This window comes from Podarcis melisellensis (genome assembly GCF_964234715.1).
Source record: "Podarcis melisellensis genome assembly, chromosome: 9".
Lineage (NCBI taxonomy): Eukaryota > Metazoa > Chordata > Lepidosauria > Squamata > Lacertidae > Podarcis > Podarcis melisellensis.
This window is the reverse complement of record NC_138541.1, coordinates 2,252,283-2,270,389: the sequence shown is the minus strand read 5'-3', so window position 1 is coordinate 2,270,389 and position 18,107 is coordinate 2,252,283. Positions and strand designations below refer to the sequence as shown.

The 18,107-nt window shown below is 46.8% G+C and overlaps 1 protein-coding gene and 1 long non-coding RNA gene across 2 annotated transcripts in view; one reads left to right on the top strand and one right to left on the bottom strand.

The window, feature by feature from the left end:
• LOC309377833 overlaps positions 1-18,107 on the bottom strand; it is a 355,859-nt gene that overhangs the window by 52,114 nt on the left and 285,638 nt on the right. The window lies entirely within an intron of this gene.
• Positions 1-18,107, top strand: part of VAX2 (ventral anterior homeobox 2) — a 53,219-nt gene that overhangs the window by 23,679 nt on the left and 11,433 nt on the right. The window contains exon 2 of the mRNA XM_081925285.1: positions 17,552-17,739. Within this exon, the coding sequence (XP_081781411.1) occupies positions 17,552-17,739 (188 nt within the window). The remainder of the gene's footprint in view (positions 1-17,551; positions 17,740-18,107) is intronic.

Sequence of the window (18,107 nt, the reverse complement as noted above, 5' to 3'; positions counted from 1 at the left end):
TCCTTCCCACATAGTTTGACCAACCTTCCATTCCCTATACATTGCAGTTTAAATGAATAATTTGCCTATGGTTAGAACGAAAAAGGTGTCAGTTTTCAAGCCTGACATGTTTCCAAGGAAGGTTAAGAATAATCTTGGGAACTAAACTTGAACCTCTCCCGCAGTTTGGTTGTTTCCTGAGTCCAGAAATGGCAGCCCCTTTTCCCCTTGTGTTCACCAGGTGTTTCAGACTACAACTCCCATCAGGCTACCTGGCACCCAGTTGGAAAAGGCTGGACTATGGAGCCTTTTGGGAAGAAACACTGGTTTCAAAAACTCACCAAACTGCACAGGGTCTCTGCACTCTGCTGCCCACCACTCTGGAAGTAAAACCATTTTTACATTTTCAGTGTCTGTTTATGCACATACAAGATGAGCTTATAAATTGATGGATTTGGTCGATGGTGGGGTCAAGCACCTTTAGCAGCAAAGTTCACAGGGCATAAAGATACAATAAATTGAGTCTTCTCAGAAGTTTCCTGGATCAAACCTCTTGAGCATCTGTCAAATTCACTGGGGCTCCTAAAACCATTGCACTCCCTTGGGTGTGTACTTTGCTGCTGGTGTGCATCAGTGTTTGTGACTGTTGTTGTTGTTTAGTCGTTTATTCGTGTCCGACTCTTTGTGACCCCCTGGACCAGAGCACGCCAGGCACTCCTGTCTTCCACTGCCTCCCGCAGTTTGGTCAAACTCATGCTGGTAGCTTGGAGAACACCGTCCCGCCATCTTGTCCTCTGTCGTCCCCTTCTCCTTGTGCCCTCCATCTTTCCCAACATCAGGGTCTTTTCCAGGGAGTCTTCTCTTCTTATGAGGTGGCCAAAGTCTTGGAGCCTCAGCTTCAGGATCTGTCCTTCCAGTGAGTACTCAGGGCTGATTTCCTTAAGGATGGAGAGGTTTGATCTTCTTGTAGTCCATGGGACTCTCAAGAGTCTCTTCCAGCACCAGAATTCAAAAGCATCCATTCTTCGGCCATCAGCGTTCTTTATGGTCCAGCTCTCACTTCCATACATCATTACTGGGAAAACCATAGCTTTAACTATATGGACCTTTGTTAGCAAGGTGATGTCTCTGCTTTTTAATAATTGAGGGGAATAATTTTTGGGCTGGGTTCCAAGAGAGCATTTTTGGCTAAGCACATGTTGCTTCTTTGATGCATGTAGTCAAAAGGAGAGAGATGGCAGCCATGTCTGAGTATCAGTTGCTGGAAACTACAGAAGGGGAGAGGGCTGCTCTTATGCTTGGATCCTGCTCACTGGCTTCCCATTAGGGCATCTTGCCGGCCACTGTGTGGACAGGATGCAGCACCAGGTGGGGTCATTGTCCTGGTCCGGCTGGGATCATTTGTCAACAGCGCCATCACTCGCAAACAGGTGGGCTGAATTGCCCATGGGTTCTTTTCACATCAAAACCGGTTTGTGAAGAAGCACATTATGGCACAGAAAGAAATGGGGTGTGTCTGGACTGGGCGTGGCTTTGGTCGCACAACGCTAAAAGCGACACCTGGTATGCATGGGCATAGCCAAGGGAGTGCCCTCCAATCAAGTAAATAAATAAAAATACTTAACTAACTGACTAATCGTGTCACAGATAGCTCAGTTCTGCACCTTAACATAAAGCCTGTCCTCCCCCAACATAAATCCTGGCTTCGCCCATGCCCATAGCTGTCAACTTTTCCCTTTCCTTGTGAGGAATCCTACTCGGAATAAGGGAATTTCCCTTAAAGAAAGGAAAAAGTTGACAGCTATGCCCATGCCAGTATGCAGAAACTACTGGACTTTAGTGTGTACACAGCAGAGTTTGCTTGGGATTTCTTGCAAAATGATGTTAGGATGCACCTCTGGGATCATGGTGTGCTTGCTCAGAATAGAACCATAGCTGTCAACCTTCCCTTTTTTTGCAGGAAGTTCCCTTATTCCAGCGCCGTTTCCCACTGCTTCCCACTGCTATCCCAGATTGTTAGACATCCCGTAGACTGTCCCCAGGACAGGTGAGGCTGCTGATCCCATATTTTCAAGGCTGCTGATCCCTTATTTTCAAATCTGAAAGTTGACAGCTATGAATAGAACACATATCACAGCGTCCTGGATGTTGAGTGTAAGGCTTTGTACCAATAATAATAATAATAATAATAATAATAATAATAATAATAATAATAATAATAATAATTTGTATGCTGCTATCCTTCATCCGCCGATCTCAGGGTGGTTCACTAACTCATTTGTAGCACAAAAGATTCCCATTCCAGAATCTTTCAGGCTTGTCCGCAATCTGCTTTCAATCTAGATTGATTCTAGATCCCGCCACCCATAAGAGTGGGGGTGGTTACTTGAAGCACTCTTAAGTTGTCCATACTCTTGCACATGTCCCAGGTAAATGACAAAGGAAGTGGCGATCACGATTTCGGTCTATGTCCAACCACAATGTTGTCAGGTCCCATTGCTGGGACGACCGGCATCTGTTTTCAAATGCAGACACTGCAGAGCAATCACAGGTGGCTGGCGATATTTTGGCTTCTGTCAAGGAGTCTTTGGTTGTGATCGCAGAATTGCAGGGGGTTGGACTAGATGGCCTTTGGGGTCCCTTCAAACTCTACAATTCTATGATTGTATCTATGACGTAATTCTTGGAACCCATCAATTCGCACCCGTTGCCCAAAACCTAAACGCAGAAAAACTTGTAACAAGTGAAGAAAACTTGCTCCCAGTTGCATGCAGTCCCCGCCCCCCCCCCACAAATCAATTTAACTATTCATTATCCAAATCCCTTTCCCCTAAATTAAATGAATCCAATAAACTATTCCTCTTGTTGTTGTTCCTCTGAGCCACGGCACATCAGAACAGTTCTGCTTAGAGACACATGACAGCATCAGTGGGGACACCTCTTTGTTCTGCTTTTGGATTAGGATTGGCTGAGTCGTGCTGAGGGTTGAGGAGATTGACAGAAACACCTTTATAGATTCAAAGACGTGCGCAGTGGGGGAGGGGCAGAAAAGAAAGTGTGCGGCTTTGAGAAATTGAAGGAGGAAATGTTTTAAAATGGCTTGGCCTTTTGCAATGTGGGACAGCTGCGTCCCAGTAACTGAAGTGGGTCAGCTTGCAGCACCAACCTGCAATGATAGTGTATTTTTGGAATGAAAGCAGGTTCCCAAGAAAATCATTTTTTTGCAGTAGATCCACACCAGTTGCTCCCATAGTAGGAGGGACGGCCCCTGGGGGCAATTCTGTAATGGGGTAAGGTAAAGGGACCCCTGACCATTAGGTCCAGTCGTGGCCGACTCTGGGGTTGCGGCACTCATCTCGCTTTATTGGCCGAGGGAGCCACCGTACAGCTTCCGGGTTGTGTGGCCAGCATGACTAAGCCGCTTCTGGCGAACCAGAGCAGCGCACGGAAACACCGTTTACCTTCCGGCCGGAATGGTACCTATTTATCTACTTGTACTTTGAGGTGCTTTCGAACTGCTAGGTTGGCAGGAGCAGGGACTGAGCAACGGGAGCTCACCCCATTGCGGGGATTCGAACTGCCAACCTGAGAGCCAGTGTGGTGTAGTGGTTAAGAGTGGTAGACCTGTAAACTGGTGAACCGGGTTCGATTCCCTGCTGCTCCACATGCAGCTGCTGGGTGACCTTGGGTAGTCACACTTCTCTGAAGTTTCTCAGCCTCACTCACCTCACAGAGTGTTTGTTGTGGGGGAGGACGAAGGGAAAGGAGAATGTTAGCCGCTTTGAGACTCTTTCGGGTAGTGATAAAGCGGGATATCAAATCCAAATTCCTCCTCCTCCTCCTCTTCCTCTTCCTCTTCTTCTTCTGATCGGCAAGCCCTAGGCTCTGTGGTTTAACCCACAGTGCCACCCGCGTTCCCTGTAGTGGGGTGCTAAGAGGCAAAGGGGCAGTCGATGGGCCCTGGAGGTGTAAATGACTACCAGACTTTGAAAAGCTGGTTTGATAGGTGCCAAACTCCCTGGGGTGCCTGAGCACCCACAAAATTCCCCACAATGGGGCTGGGCACCCACAAATTTCAGTGCCAGGGCCTTGCACACTGAATGGCACCCTCAGCTCTGGGCACCCATGGCCTCAGAGCCAAGTTGGCACTCCTAGCTGGTATCACAGCTTCAAGTTCAGCAATTTTGTTGAATCAATCTAACTAAATAGTTTTAACTGGATTTTGAATAGACAATTAGCATGCAATTAATTATGACTGCTTTGGATTTTATTGTGATATTATCTTCCTTAGTGAGGCAAGTAAACTTCTGTTATAAATGATACTTTTCATAGGGTTGTGTGGGGGACCTGGGCGTAGACAGGATTCATTTTAGCGGGGGCAGACTTTATGCTGGGGGTGGGGGGAACAGAACCAAGTTATCCATGATGCAATTGGTTGGTTAATTAAGTATTTTTATTCATTTATTAGATGGGGGAGGGAGCTTAGATGGGGGATGACTTTTGGGAACCAAGAGGATTTTGACAAAGGAGGAGAATAACTAGACAACCTTAGAATAAATCTGAAGGCAGCCCTGTATAAAAAGGTTTTTAAATTTTTAATGTTTTTATATATGTTAGAAGCCGCCCAGAGTGGCTGGGGCAACCCAGTCAGCTGGGTGGAATATAAATAATAACATTATTATTATTATTATGGAATAGGACGTCCCTATTTTCATCAGAGAAAAGGGTATGGTACTGTATCAGTTTTATTATTATTTGCAGAATATGGATAGATATTTTTTCAAAATGAGAGCAAGAGCATCAGGTCATACTGAGGACAATTCTAGCTGTGTTTTCCAGTGTATTTCTTATCAATGAAAAATTTGGCCTGGTGCAAGCCAATTTTGTGTGGTGCAGGAGGGAAAGTTTGAGAACCACTGCCCTAGAATGATCATTAGAAGGTTTGAAAAGGAAGGTTTTCGCCTGACGTACGCAATTTTGTTTTGTTTTAGCCGCTTGCTTTTCAAATTTTATTGAATTGACTCTTCTCTTTTTAGATTGTTGCATTTAGTGTTCCTTCCATGCTATATGGAAAGGCAGGGGACAGAAGTCTTAAACAGACACAGGGAACAAGCGTGCTTTCCTCCGATGCTCCTTTGAAGAAAGGGCCCTTTTGTGCAAAGGATTTTGCATGAATAGCGGAATGGCAGGTGATGGTTTGACAGGCTAGTTTCTGCCACGTCCCTGGTCTATAATTATCCAAAAGAGAAAGGGTTCAATATTACTCCTCCTTTTTAAAAACAACAATAACAACCTAGTAACAATCTGTTATACGTAAGATTGAGACCCTATTAAAAGGGATGGGCATATTTCCACAAAATAACAGTGCCAAAATCTGCAGGCATCGCAGCAGAAACTAGAACGGGGTTGAGGAAAATAATATCCCCCCCCATTTTTTATTATTAATTTTCCACATTATTAGACAAATAAACAAACACAAATCATAACTGAACTTAATCCATTTTTAATATCATAATTAAATGACTTCCTCAAATTCCCTTGACTGAATTTCATTATATATCATTGTAACGGTTTTCCAAAATAGTATTTCACAAGATTTACTTAATCCTCTTAACATCTTTATCTCTTTTCATCTTAACTTTAAACATATTGTTTTTTAATTTCACATATTTAGATCCTTGGCCTATCTGTTATTTTGCAAGTATTTCTATTTAATTTATCTTAGCATATTTGGATAAATAGTCTTTAAATTTCTTCCATTCTTCCTGGTGCTCCTCCTCCTTCTGGTTGCGGATTCTTCCGGTCAGGTTGGCTAGCTCCGAAAAGTCCATCATTTTCATCTGCCGTTCCTCCACTGTTGGTATTTCTTGTGTTTTCCAGTTCTTGGCTAATAAAATTCAAGCGCAGTTGTAGTATACAAAAACAATCTAACATCTTTTTTGGGCAATTCCAACCCTATTATTCCAAGAAGAAAGGCCTCTGGTTTCTTAACAAATGTATATTTCAACATTTCCCCCCCCCCCGAGGAAAATCATATCTTATTCTGATGGGGAGTATGACATGGTAGTTTTCAGTCTAGGACGTGTGTTTTTTTATGCTTTGTTTTTCGTTTTACAATATGTATTGATCTATTGATTATCTATCCCAGCTTCTTCTCCAAGGACCTCCTCATTTAAAACCCACAACAACCATGTGAGGTAGGTTAGGCTGAGATAATAATAATATAATAATAATTTATTATTTATACCCCGCCCATCTGGCTGGGCTTCCCCAGCCACTCTGGCCAATGGTCACACAAAGTGAGCTTCATGGCTGAATGAGGTTTTGAACCCAGGTCTCACAGGTCCTAGTCTGACACTCTAACCCCTGCGCCACACTGACTCTTTATATACCTTCAATTTTTTAGTACCGTATTTTTTGCTCTATAAGACGCACCAGGCCATAAGACGCACCTAGTTTTTGGAGGAGGAAAACAAAGCAAAAAAAATTCTGAATCCCAGAAGCCAGAACAGCAAGAGGGATCATTGCGCAGTGATTCCTCTCACTGTTCTGGCTTCCGGGATAGCTGCACGAAGCCTCTTCAGGGCAGCGGGATGAAGGCTCCCCCTGCCCTGATGAGGCTTCGTGTGGCTAAGCCAGAAGCTAGAACAAGAAGAGGGAGCGCTGCACAGCGATCCCTCTCGCTCTCCTGGCTTCAGGGATAGCTGCGCAGCCTGCATTCGCTCCATAAGACGCACACACATTTCCCCTTACTTTTTAGGAGGGGAAAAGTGAGTCTTATAGAACAAAAAATACGGTATATCTTTATGTACTGCAGCGCTTAATCTTTTAAAAGAAATCTAAGCCATTTGATAAATTGGTATAAAATTCATGAAATGGATTTTAACCTTCTTCTTTTGCACAAGACGTTGTATTTTATTTATTCCAAACTTCGTTGAAATTGCTTTTAAGGGACAATTGCCAAACGTAAGGTTTTGTCTTCCAGGACAAATGCATATACAGATGTTAAGGCTTGCAGGCAGTCCACTGCGTTTGGCATCAAAACAGATTTGGAGAAAAAAAATTTTACGTTACAGATTAAGCTCCCATCCGCAGGGTATAATATCCTTCAGATCGAGAGCGTTGAGATAATTTCTCCATTATGGCTGCTGCGACTGAGTTGGAAGGGAGATTACGGCACCATTGTTAATAAACGATATAAATTGAGGCCATCGTCTTGAAACTCAAGATTTTAAAGCGACTGCGTCCCCTTTTGGTTTGTCCTATTGCTGCTTTGGCAAGCTGACCCAAAAAAGGGGAGAGGCAGGAATCTAGAAAGGTTTTAAACTGTGAAGTCAGTATAATGAGTTATCAGCCCTTCCAAAGATGGGGCTGAGCTCAGTGACTTGTGAACCCCCTCTTCTAATAAATAATAATAATAATAAATTTTATTTATACCCCGCCCTCGCCAGGCTCAGGGTGGCTAACACCAGTAAAATTACAGTAAAAACATAATGGGGGAAAAAACCAATTTAAAATACTGGTTAAAATGCAATTTAAAATGCAGCCTCATTTTAAAAGTAGCCCATAGATCAAAACCATGAGGGGAGGGAAACATGAGGGTCAGGCTGAGTCCAAACCAAAGGCCAGGTGGAACAGCTCTGTCTTGCAGGCCCTGCGGAAAGATGACTAGGGTCCTAGTCCCTTGTGACAGAGCGTTCCACCAGATTGGGGCCACTACTGAAAAGGCTCTGGCCCTAGTTGAGACCAAACTAACCACCTTGCGACTTGGGACCTCCAAAATGTTGTCATTTGTGGACCTTAAGGTCCTCTGCAGGGCATACCAGGAGAGGCGGTTCCGTAGGTACATGGGTCCTATCCGCAAAGGCAGTCCAAGGAGAGGGTCAGAGGTGATTTCTGAGGATTTGTTCCTCCAAGCACTTTTTAGAAAGACCAGCCCAACTCGGAAACAGAGGATCCTGAACTTTGGGGGAGCCATCGGCCCTTCAGTTCCATAAACCCATTCCCAATGCCCCCTCTACCCTACGAAAAGCATTTATCCAGGGGGTTGGACTACATGACCTTTGGGTTCAAACTCTACAATTCTGTGATTCTGAGAGTGATTTGCACGACACACTTAAGGAAGGTCATGAAATCGTAGAATTGGAGGGGACCATTCTATTCCAACCCCCTGCAATGCAGGATAACGCAGTAAAATTCAAAAGAGTAAAACTTTATTTTCGCAATCATTCAGACTCTTTAATTCAGCAAAATGGATGTACTAGATCCAGCAATAACAGCTTTTAAAAGTCTAATAGTCATTTACGCCTCCCTACTGCCCCAGTGGACGTGGGTGGCGCTGTGGGTTAAACCACAGAGCCTAGGACTTGCTGATCAGAAAGTCGGCGGTTCGAATCTCCACGACGGGGTGAGCTCCTGTTGTTCGGTCCCAGCTCCTGCCCACCTAGCAGTTCAAAAGCACATCAGAATGCAAGTAGATAAATAGGTACCGCTCCGGCGGGAAGGGAAACTGTGTTTCCGTGCGCTGCTCTGGTTGTGCCAGAAGCGGTTTCTTCATGCTGGCCACATGACCCGGAAGCTGTACGCCGGCTCCCTCGGCCAATAAAGCGAGATGAGCGCTGCAACCCCAGAGTCGGCCAGGGATCCCTTTACCTTTACTGCCCAGGTACACATAATTATATGTGTGCATCCCTCCCAGGTAATCCCATTGTCCCCCAGGGAGTGGCACCTCCCACTTTGGGAACCACCGATGTAAAGGAAAGGAAGGGGTCTGGAAAAAGCGGCAGTTTTGTTCCCAAGTTCAAGTTGGACTAAAGGTAAAGGTAAAGGTACCCCTGCCCGTACGGGCCAGTCTTGACAGACTCTAGGGTTGTGCACTCATCTCACTCTAGAGGCTGGGAGCCAGCGCTGTCCGCAGACATTTCTGGGTCACGTGGCCAGCGTGACAAGCTGCATCTGGCGAGCCAGCGCAGCACACGGAACGCCGTTTATCTTCCCGCTAGTAAGCAGTCCCTATTTATCTACTTGCACCCGAGGGTGCTTTCGAACTGCTAGGTTGGCAGGCGCTGGGACCGAGCGACGGGAGCGCACCCCGCCGCGGGGATTCGAACCGCCGACCTTTCGATTGGCAAGTTGGACTGGCAATCTTTAAATCTGTGCTTTCAATATTAATTCTTTCGTTAAATGACTGTCCCCTACTTCTTCCCAAAGGAGCTCACAGTGAGAAATACAAAAGTGATAAAAATAAAAATAAAATAAAATAAAATGTATTTAAAACACTTAAGAACAGTTGCAGCTGTGTCCGACTTTTTCTGTCCAAGGAGCTCACGTCCAATGATCTACAGTGTAGGAATCCCTGCTAAAGTTGAGAAGTGTAGTTTGTGAAGTATGAATGGGGGTGGAGATAACAGAAGGAAAGTTTTCTTACAGTGCCTCAATGCTATGCTAATACTACGATACGTAACGATAATCGTTATTGTCATTGTCCCATACAAAACAACGAAATTGAAAAAATCTACATCAGACATTCAAAAACCAACAAGCCTGCTATCCCAGCTATCCCAGCCTGGTTAACCCCCTTAAAACTCTGTTACCCCATAATTAAATACAATATACTCCCATAGAGACTACCTTAAAGAGGTAAAGGTAAAGGTACCCCTGCCCGTACGGGCCAGTCTTGCCAGACTCTAGGGTTGTGCGCTCATCTCACTCTAGAAGCCGGGAGCCAGCGCTGTCCGCAGACATTTCTGGGTCACGTGGCCAGCGTGACAAGCTGCATCTGGCGAGCCAGAGCCGCACACGGAATGCCGTTTACCTTCCCGCTGGTAAGCGGTCCCTATTTATCTACTTGCACCCGGAGGTGTTTTCGAACTGCTAGGTTGGCAGGCGCTGGGACCGAACGACGGGAGCGCACCCCGCCGCGGGGATTCGAACCGCCGACCATGCGATCGGCAAGTCCTAGGCACTGAGGTTTTACCCACAGCGCCACCCGCGTCCCCAGAGACTATCTTACACTGCGTTTAAAACCAAAATCGCGTTTGGATAGAAACTGTTTCTCAGGCGGCTAGTCCTGGTCTTTATAACCCTGTACCTTCTTCCAGAAGGCAGAAGCTGAAAGAGGTCATTTCCGGGGTGCGCACTATCCTGCGCTATCTCTGCAGCTTTCTTATGGCACCTGGAAGCATAGATTTGATCCAAGGTGGGAAGAGTGCACCCAATTATTCTCTCCGCAGTCTTTACAACCCTGGACAGCATTGTTTTTTCCCTGACCGTGCAGCTCCCAAACCACACACACAGACCGTATGTTAATTCACTAAGAAGAATTGAACTGTGGAGTGGAAAGGGATCCCCAAGGGTCATCTAGACCAACCCCTTGCAATGCAGGAACCTCAGCTAAAGTATCCGTGGCAGATAATCCATTAACACAAGGAGGCAGGATGGCCGTGAGGTTCAAATGGGCAATGGGAAGTTATTCTTCACACAATGGATATTTGACCGATGGAACTCAAGAGGCGGCAAGGGGCGCTGGGTTTGGTGGCTTTTTGATAGGACAAATCCATGGCGAATAGGTCTGTTAATAATTAATGGTCTGGATCCACATTTGGAGGCAGCAGTTGCTGGAAGTCACAAGGGCACCTGGTTGGCCGCAGTGAGAACAGAATGCTGGACTGGCTCTTCTTATTGTTGAAACCATTCCATGATCCACAAAAAGCAGGCAGCCTCATAGTATAATCAGCTGGTCAGTGCTGACTTCAAGCTTCTCTAGGGTTATCCAGGCTTCGTTATTCCGATCAGAAACACTGGAATGTAGCTGATCCAAGCAGGGCTTGAAGTCCCCGTCCATCAGCTGATCGAGGGTGGCTTCAAGCACTGCTTGGGTCAGCTTGGATCTCCCTGTGAAGCGTGCCTTGAACACAGGCTCAAAATCAAAACCACTAGAATTCCTATATTACGCAAATCCAATTGAAAAAAAACACATAAAGGTAATAGGCTGTATAACAACATCTGTAGAGTTATTTACTAGAAACTACTTCTCAAAATTAGATACACTTCTCATAATGTCAAAATCAACATCGTATTAAAATGTAGTTTATACAGTTGACCACTGAATCAAGCATGTTCAAAATGCAATTCCTATTTTGTCAGTCCCGTAGTACATTCATATTCTAATTTCTCCATCTTCTCTTGTCTTTTTCCATCTGACGTATTCCTTAGAAGAGTACAATATTAAATCATTTGAACACTGGCACTGGTAGATGCTGGCACAGGCAGACAAGGCAAGGATTCCTGGTTATTCCCCTGTTTCGCCCCAAGGAGCTTCATCAGCTGTGCGTAGTTCGTTACTGTATAAAAAAGCTTGTTGTTGTTGTTGTTTAGTTGTTTAGTCGTGTCCGCCTCTTCGTGACCCCCTGGACCAGGCACTCCTGTCTTCCACTGCCTCCTGCAGTTTGGTCAAACTCATGCTGGTAGCTTCAAGAACACTGTTCCACCATCTTGTCCTCTGTCGTCCCCTTCTCCTTGTGCCCTCCATCTTTCCCAACATCAGGGTCTTTTCAGGGAGTCTTCTCTTCTCATGAGGTGGCCAAAGTCTTGGAGCCTCAGCTTCAGGATCTGTCCTTCCAGTGAGCACTCAGGGCTGATTTCCTTAAGAATGGAGAGGTTTGATCTTCTTGCAGTCCATGGGATTCTCAAGAGTCTCCTCCAGCACCATAATTCAAAAGCATCCATTCTTCGGCGATCGGCCTTCTTTATGGTCCAGCTCTCACTTCCATGGAACTTATTCGTGATAAGCCCACCACCATGCATCATGGGAACAGAGGATTGACAAGTGGCCTGCTGTGTGTGTGTGTGTGTGTGTGCGCGCGCGCGCGCGCGCAAGAGAGAGAGAGAGAGAGAGAGAGAGAGAGAGAGAGAGAGAGAGACAGAGAGAGAGAGAGAGAGAGAGAGAGAGAGAGAGAGAGAGAGAGAGAGAGAGAGAGATATGAGTTTGAGCTCCGGCAGCCCAATTCACCCCTTGCCACCCTAGTTTTCTGTTTTGCTTTTCCACCAGGCACCTTCTTCCTTTGTTGTTTGACTTGCAGTGTGTGATTTCAGCCGGCAGATGTCCCTTTGCCTTGATGTGTCTGTTCACATCCTTGCCTTGGAGGTAGTGGAATTGTTGTTTTTCAGGGACTGATGTCTTCACCCTATGCAAAACTGTTCACACCTTGGCTAGAGAGGAAACAGGAACAGCTTAAGGGAGAGCTTTCCACACTGTGTGTCATGATGACTTGAATGCTCCCCACACTCCTCCCAGGGCTGGAAAATGGTTAATTTAACCTCCAGTTTGCTAGTAAAACTGAATTACTGTATCTAAAAAAGTGTGTTGCCAACATGAAAAGTTTGGAAAGCTTAAGGGCTCCCACTGGTGTGCAGCTGGCTGAAGCTACAGCACATCAGAAGGCAGCATCTTACAACAAAATACAGGATATATTTGCATTTTGGATAAGGGTTGTGTGAACACAGATGGAAAACCCACCTCTGGGAATGCATAAGGAGTGTGAACAGAGCTTTAGAGGAGCATCTAAGGCCTCATTCATGCCACACATTTAAAGTGCTAGGATACTGCCAAAGATCTCTGGGAGCTGTAGTTCGCTAAGGGCGCTGAGAGGTGTCAAAAAGCACCTCTTCCTCCTTTCACAGAAGTACAATTCCCAGAGTTCCCTGGGAAGAGGCATTGATCGCTAAACCACTCTGGGCGTTTGTGGACTTGCTGCACAGGCATTCTCAATCTATTTGAAGCCACCACGACTGGGACGTATTTCGAGATGGCAGCAAAGCAATGTCTCTCTCTCCCGCTCATGCAATGTGAACCAAACTCAATTTCCAGAGAAGTAGAATCTGCACCCCTCTCTTGCAGGAAAAGCAACCGAGAGTCCTGTGGTGCCTTAAAAGTGAAGAAACGTTTATCATCCCATTATTCAAGCCAAGCAATTTATTACAGTCACAGACCAGTAATTACCCTGGCATAAGATTTCATAGACTGCCGTCCACTGTATTAAATGCATGAAGCGTTCTCCTCGGTTGCAAGTCTACCACTCTCCATGGGAACGGAGGAAGAATTGTAGACAGTGAGATATCAGAGGGAAATGAGATGCAGGAAAGTTCAGCCCAGGTAATTTTGTAATTAGCGGTTGTAGAATACAACAAACAGCCCTGCTGGTTGAAACAGAAGATGCTGGCATGGGGGATGAAATATACTGGGAGTCGAGAGTGGATTTAATGCTCTTTATTCAGCTCATAGCAGAGAGGAGGAATAGAAGTTCCCCCAGAAAGTCTGCTTTATATACATTATTTACACAATGGGCCCCACATGATTGGCTAATTCCGGGATTTACCTGTAGGCCAATCAGGTTGCGGATTCACTTCCACCTGGAGCTGGATTGGGTGGCTCCTGTGGACCAATCAGACTGCTGCATTCTGGATCCTATTGTTCTAGGACCAAACAGACTGCTGCCTTTTGGATCCTATTCAACTCCCCTCTAAGTTCCAGTCCTGCCCGGGAGGTCGCATTCAAGTCCTCAAGGTACGCCGGCCGCCTACGTGTGCGTTGCGGCCTGGGGTGTTCCCTGGTCCGGGGTTCAGGTTCTGGTTCGTGTTCCGAGGATGCTGGCTGCGATGGGGCTGTTTGGTCTGGCGCAACCGGCTCGCTCAGTCGTGGTTCTGGTTCTGGTGTCCTTTCAACCTCGCGGGTCCTCTCTGTATTTACTGATTCTAACTCTCCTGCTGGCCCCTCCTGTTCTATGGCCCCACTGTTCCCTCTGACCTGTCCTCCTCCTGGTTTTCTCCCGGGAATCGTTGCCGTATCTGGTCGCAGTGGCGGCGCCAGCATTGCCCCCCATCCGTTACACCTCGTACGACATGGGGCCACTGACCCTGGTGACTGTGACGGGTACCCATGCTGGGCCTGCCCCAAAATTATTTGTGTAGACTGGGTCCTGGGCCACGAAGGTCCGGGGGTTCCTGCTCCCCCCCACCTCATCCTGAGCTCTGTCGGGGTGAAGGCGGTCCAGTCTGATTGCAAGGCGCCGACCCATTAGTAGTTCAGCGGGGGGGGGGGCCTTAGCACAAGTAGTGTGATAAAACTCCATCACGCTGAGTCCACAGGATAGGATTGAGCTGGTTGATAAATTGCAATTTAGTAGTTTCACACTACAGTACAGTCTCCCTTCAATAGGGCCACCTTACATACAATAAACTCAAATGCCTTCTGTGACAACACAACTTCCACCCTCCTTCATTCGATGTTTTTAAAGAGACATTGGAGGGCGGTCTGTCAGGGATTCTTCAGCTGAGATTGGGGGTTGGAGTAGATGACCCCTTGGGGTCCCTTCCAACTATACAATTCTATGGTTCTGTGATTCGAGGAGTGTATAGAAGCATGCAGCAGCTCAACCCTTATAGCCTCAGCTGTGGCCAAATGCCTGTTGAAAAAGACACATTGTTGCAATATGCCGGAAGGGGTGCATTTCCAGCACGAGGGAGTTCCACAGCTGAGGTGTCACCACAGAGAAGGCCCCGTCTCACATCCCAAACCCTAGCGCAGGGCTTGCCTTGCTGATCTTCAAGCTCTATTTGCACTGCAGTGCATTGCGTGGACCTCTGGCTTCCAAATCTCATGCTACAATAAATACATTGGTTGATTTTATTTATTTACTCTCTAGGGATAATGGGAAAAATATTATAATAATAATAATACCCCACCATCTGGCTGGGTTTCCACAGCCACTCCGGGCGGCTTACAACAAAATATTAAAATGCAATAGTCTGTCAAACATTAGAAGCTTCCCTAAACAGGGCTGCCTTCAGATGTCTTCTAAAAGTCTGGTAGTTGTTGTTCTCTTTGACATCTGGTGGAAGGGCATTCCACAGGGCAGGTGCCACCACCGAGAAGGCCCTGAGTGCTGGACCTCAGTGTCCGGGCAGAACGAAGGGGGTGGAGATGCTCCTTCAGGTATTCTGGACCGAGGCCATTTAGGGCTTTAAAGGTCAGCACCAACACTTTGAATTGTGCTCGGAAACGTACTGGGAGTCAATGTAGGTCTTTCAAGACCAGTGTTATGTGGTCTCGGCGGCCGCTCCCAGTCACCAGTCTAGCTGCCACATTCTGGATTAGTTGCAGTTTCTGTGTCACCTTCAAAGGTAGCCCCACGTAGAGCACATTGCAGTAGTCCAAGCGGGAGATAACTAGAGCATGCACCACTCTGGTGAGACAGTCCAGAGGCAGATAGGGTCTCAGCCTGCGTACCAGATGGAGCTGGGAGACAGCAGCCCTGGTCACAGAATTGACCTGTGCCTCCATGGACAGCTGAAAGTAAATTGAAAGTAAAACAGACAATATCACAATGCTGTCATAGAAATCTATGGTGCAACCAGGGCTTTTTTTTTCAGCCAGAACTTGCTTGAACTCAGTTCCGGCACTTCTCAGGTGGGCATCATTGCACCTCTTTTTCTAGAAAAACAGCACTGGGAGCCACCATATTTGAAATTCTGCACACACCTCTGGCTGCCTCACTTCAGAAAGGATATTGTAGAGTTCAGAAAAGTGCCCTCAAAATGATTGAGAGGTTGAAGCGACCCCCCCATGAAGAAACGTTGCCATGTTTGGGACTTTTTAGTTTAGAGAAAAGGAGAGTAAGTGGTGACACGATAGTAGTTTACAGAATGAGGCATGTCAGGGAGCAAGTGGAAACAGAAAATATTAAAACCCATCCCACATGAAAGTTCTCATAACACCAGCTCATAGGGGCAAAACTCATAGGGGGGCCCAATAAAATATTTGAGGCGGCTGCCCCCCAGTTTATGGGCACTGCCATTCAAATGGTATGCATGAACTGTGTTATGTGATTGATTATGAGGGGTGGGGCTTACCTGCCTCCCCCCCAATATTTTGTTTAAGTTGGCACCCCTTGGGGAGCCAACTCCCATCTCTTGTGGGGGCCCAATTAGTGCCATTGCCGTTAGTTTGGGTGTAATCCTTGACGCCTCCCTTTCCATGGAGGCGCAGGTTGCAGCCACAGCAAAGGTGGTATTTTTCCATCTCCACCGTATTAAGCAGTTGGTCCCTTACCTTTCTCGCCCTGATCTGGCCACAGTGATCCATGCCACGGTCACCTCCAGGCTTGATTATTGTAACTCGCTCTACGCAGGGCTGCCCTTGAAGCTGACCCAGAAACTCCAGCGGATGCAGAATGCCGTGGCGAAGCTCCTTACGGGATCCTTGCCGTGGGATCACATTCATCCAGTGCTTTACCAACTGCACTGGCTCCCGGTGGAGTACAGGGTCAGGTTTAAGGTGCAGGTTTTGACCTTTAAAGCCCTATATGGCCCAGGACCCACGTACCTATGGGGCCACCTCTCCTGGTATGTCCCGTGGAGGACCTTAAGGTCCACAAATGACAACATTTTGGAGGTCCCAGATTGCAAGGTGGTTAGATTGGTCTCAACTAGGACCAGGGCCTTTTCAGTACTGGCCCTGACTTGGTGGAACGCTCTGTTACAAGAGACCGGGGCATTGCGGGACTTGACATCTTTCCACAGGGCCTGCAAGACAGAGCTGTTCTGCCTGGCCTTTGGTTTGGACTCAGTCCACCTCAAAGGATCAGGTAGTGCAGGGGTAGGGAACACGTGGCCCTCTAGGTCTTTCCGAACTACAGCTCCTGTCAGTCTTGAGCACTGGTCATGCTGAGTGGGGCTGATGGGTCTTGGGCGCCTAGCAACTCTGAGCTAGTAGATTATGTGAAAGACCTTAGAGAGCTGCTACAAGCTAAATAATAGTGGGCTAGCTGGTATGACTCAATTCAAGGCAGCTTCCTATGTTCTTATGATGATGCCTTCCCAAGTTTCAGCATCATAATTTGGACTCAGTCTGACCCTTCTGTTTCCCTCCCCTTATGGTTTTGATCTATGGGCTACTTTTAAAATGAGGCTGCATTTTAAATTGCATTTTAAATTGCATTTTAACCTATATTTTAAATTGGGTGTCCCCCCCCCTTATGCTTTTACCTTGATTTTATTGGTGTTAGTCGCCCTGAGCCCGGCTCTGGCTGGGGAGGGTGGGGTATAAATAATAATAAAAAATTTACCTTATATTTATTTATTTATTTGTGTAATAACAAAATAACTGCCAAGCGCAAATGAAGCTGAATATTGGAAGGTTCAGGACAGATAAAAGAGGCAGAGGAAGCACAGAGTTAGACTATGGAACTCCCTCCCACAAGGCAGGGATATCCAGCAACATTAAAAGAGGATTAGACAAAGTCATGGAGGAGAGGGCTGTTGATGGCGACTAGCCAGTGCTGCTAGGCTCTGTCTTCCACAGTTGGAGGCAGCCATGCTTCTGAAGACCAGTTACTGGAAACCACAGGAGGGGAGAAGGTGGTCTTGCGTTCAAATCCTGCTTGCTGGTTCCCCAGGGTCAGACCCTGTGAGAACAGGATGCTGAACTAGAGCGGCCGCTGGCCTGATCCAGTGTGGGCTCCTCTCCTTTTCCGATGCCCTCCCCTCAAGGCTCTGCCTTTGCTTTTGCCCCCAGATGCCAAAGGGACCATTCGGGAGATCGTCCTTCCCAAAGGTCTGGACCTGGACCGGCCGAAGAGGACCAGGACCTCTTTCACCGCTGAGCAGCTCTACCGGTTGGAGCTGGAGTTTCAGCGCTGCCAGTACGTGGTGGGCAGAGAGAGGACGGAACTCGCCCGGCAGCTCAACCTCTCCGAGACGCAGGTGAGGGACGGGTGCCTTTGCCGAAGAAGGCGTCGCTCTTTTCCGCCCAACACTGATTCTTCCCCCTGCTCCTTTTCATTCTCTCTTCCTCCTTCATTCTCATTCTCTCTCTCTCTCTCTCTGAAATATACTCGGAGTCCTGGAGTGATTTCATGCTCTTTATTGCAGCTTGTGAAACAGTGATTGAATTGACCCCCAAACCTCAGGCTTTTATAATAATAATAATTTATTATTTATACCCCGCCCATCTGGCTGAGTTTCCCCAGCCACTCTGGGCGGCTCCCAGTCGAGTGTTAAAAACAATACAGCATTAAATATTAAAAACTTCCCTGAACAGGGCTGCCTTCAGATGTCTTTTAAAGATAGGA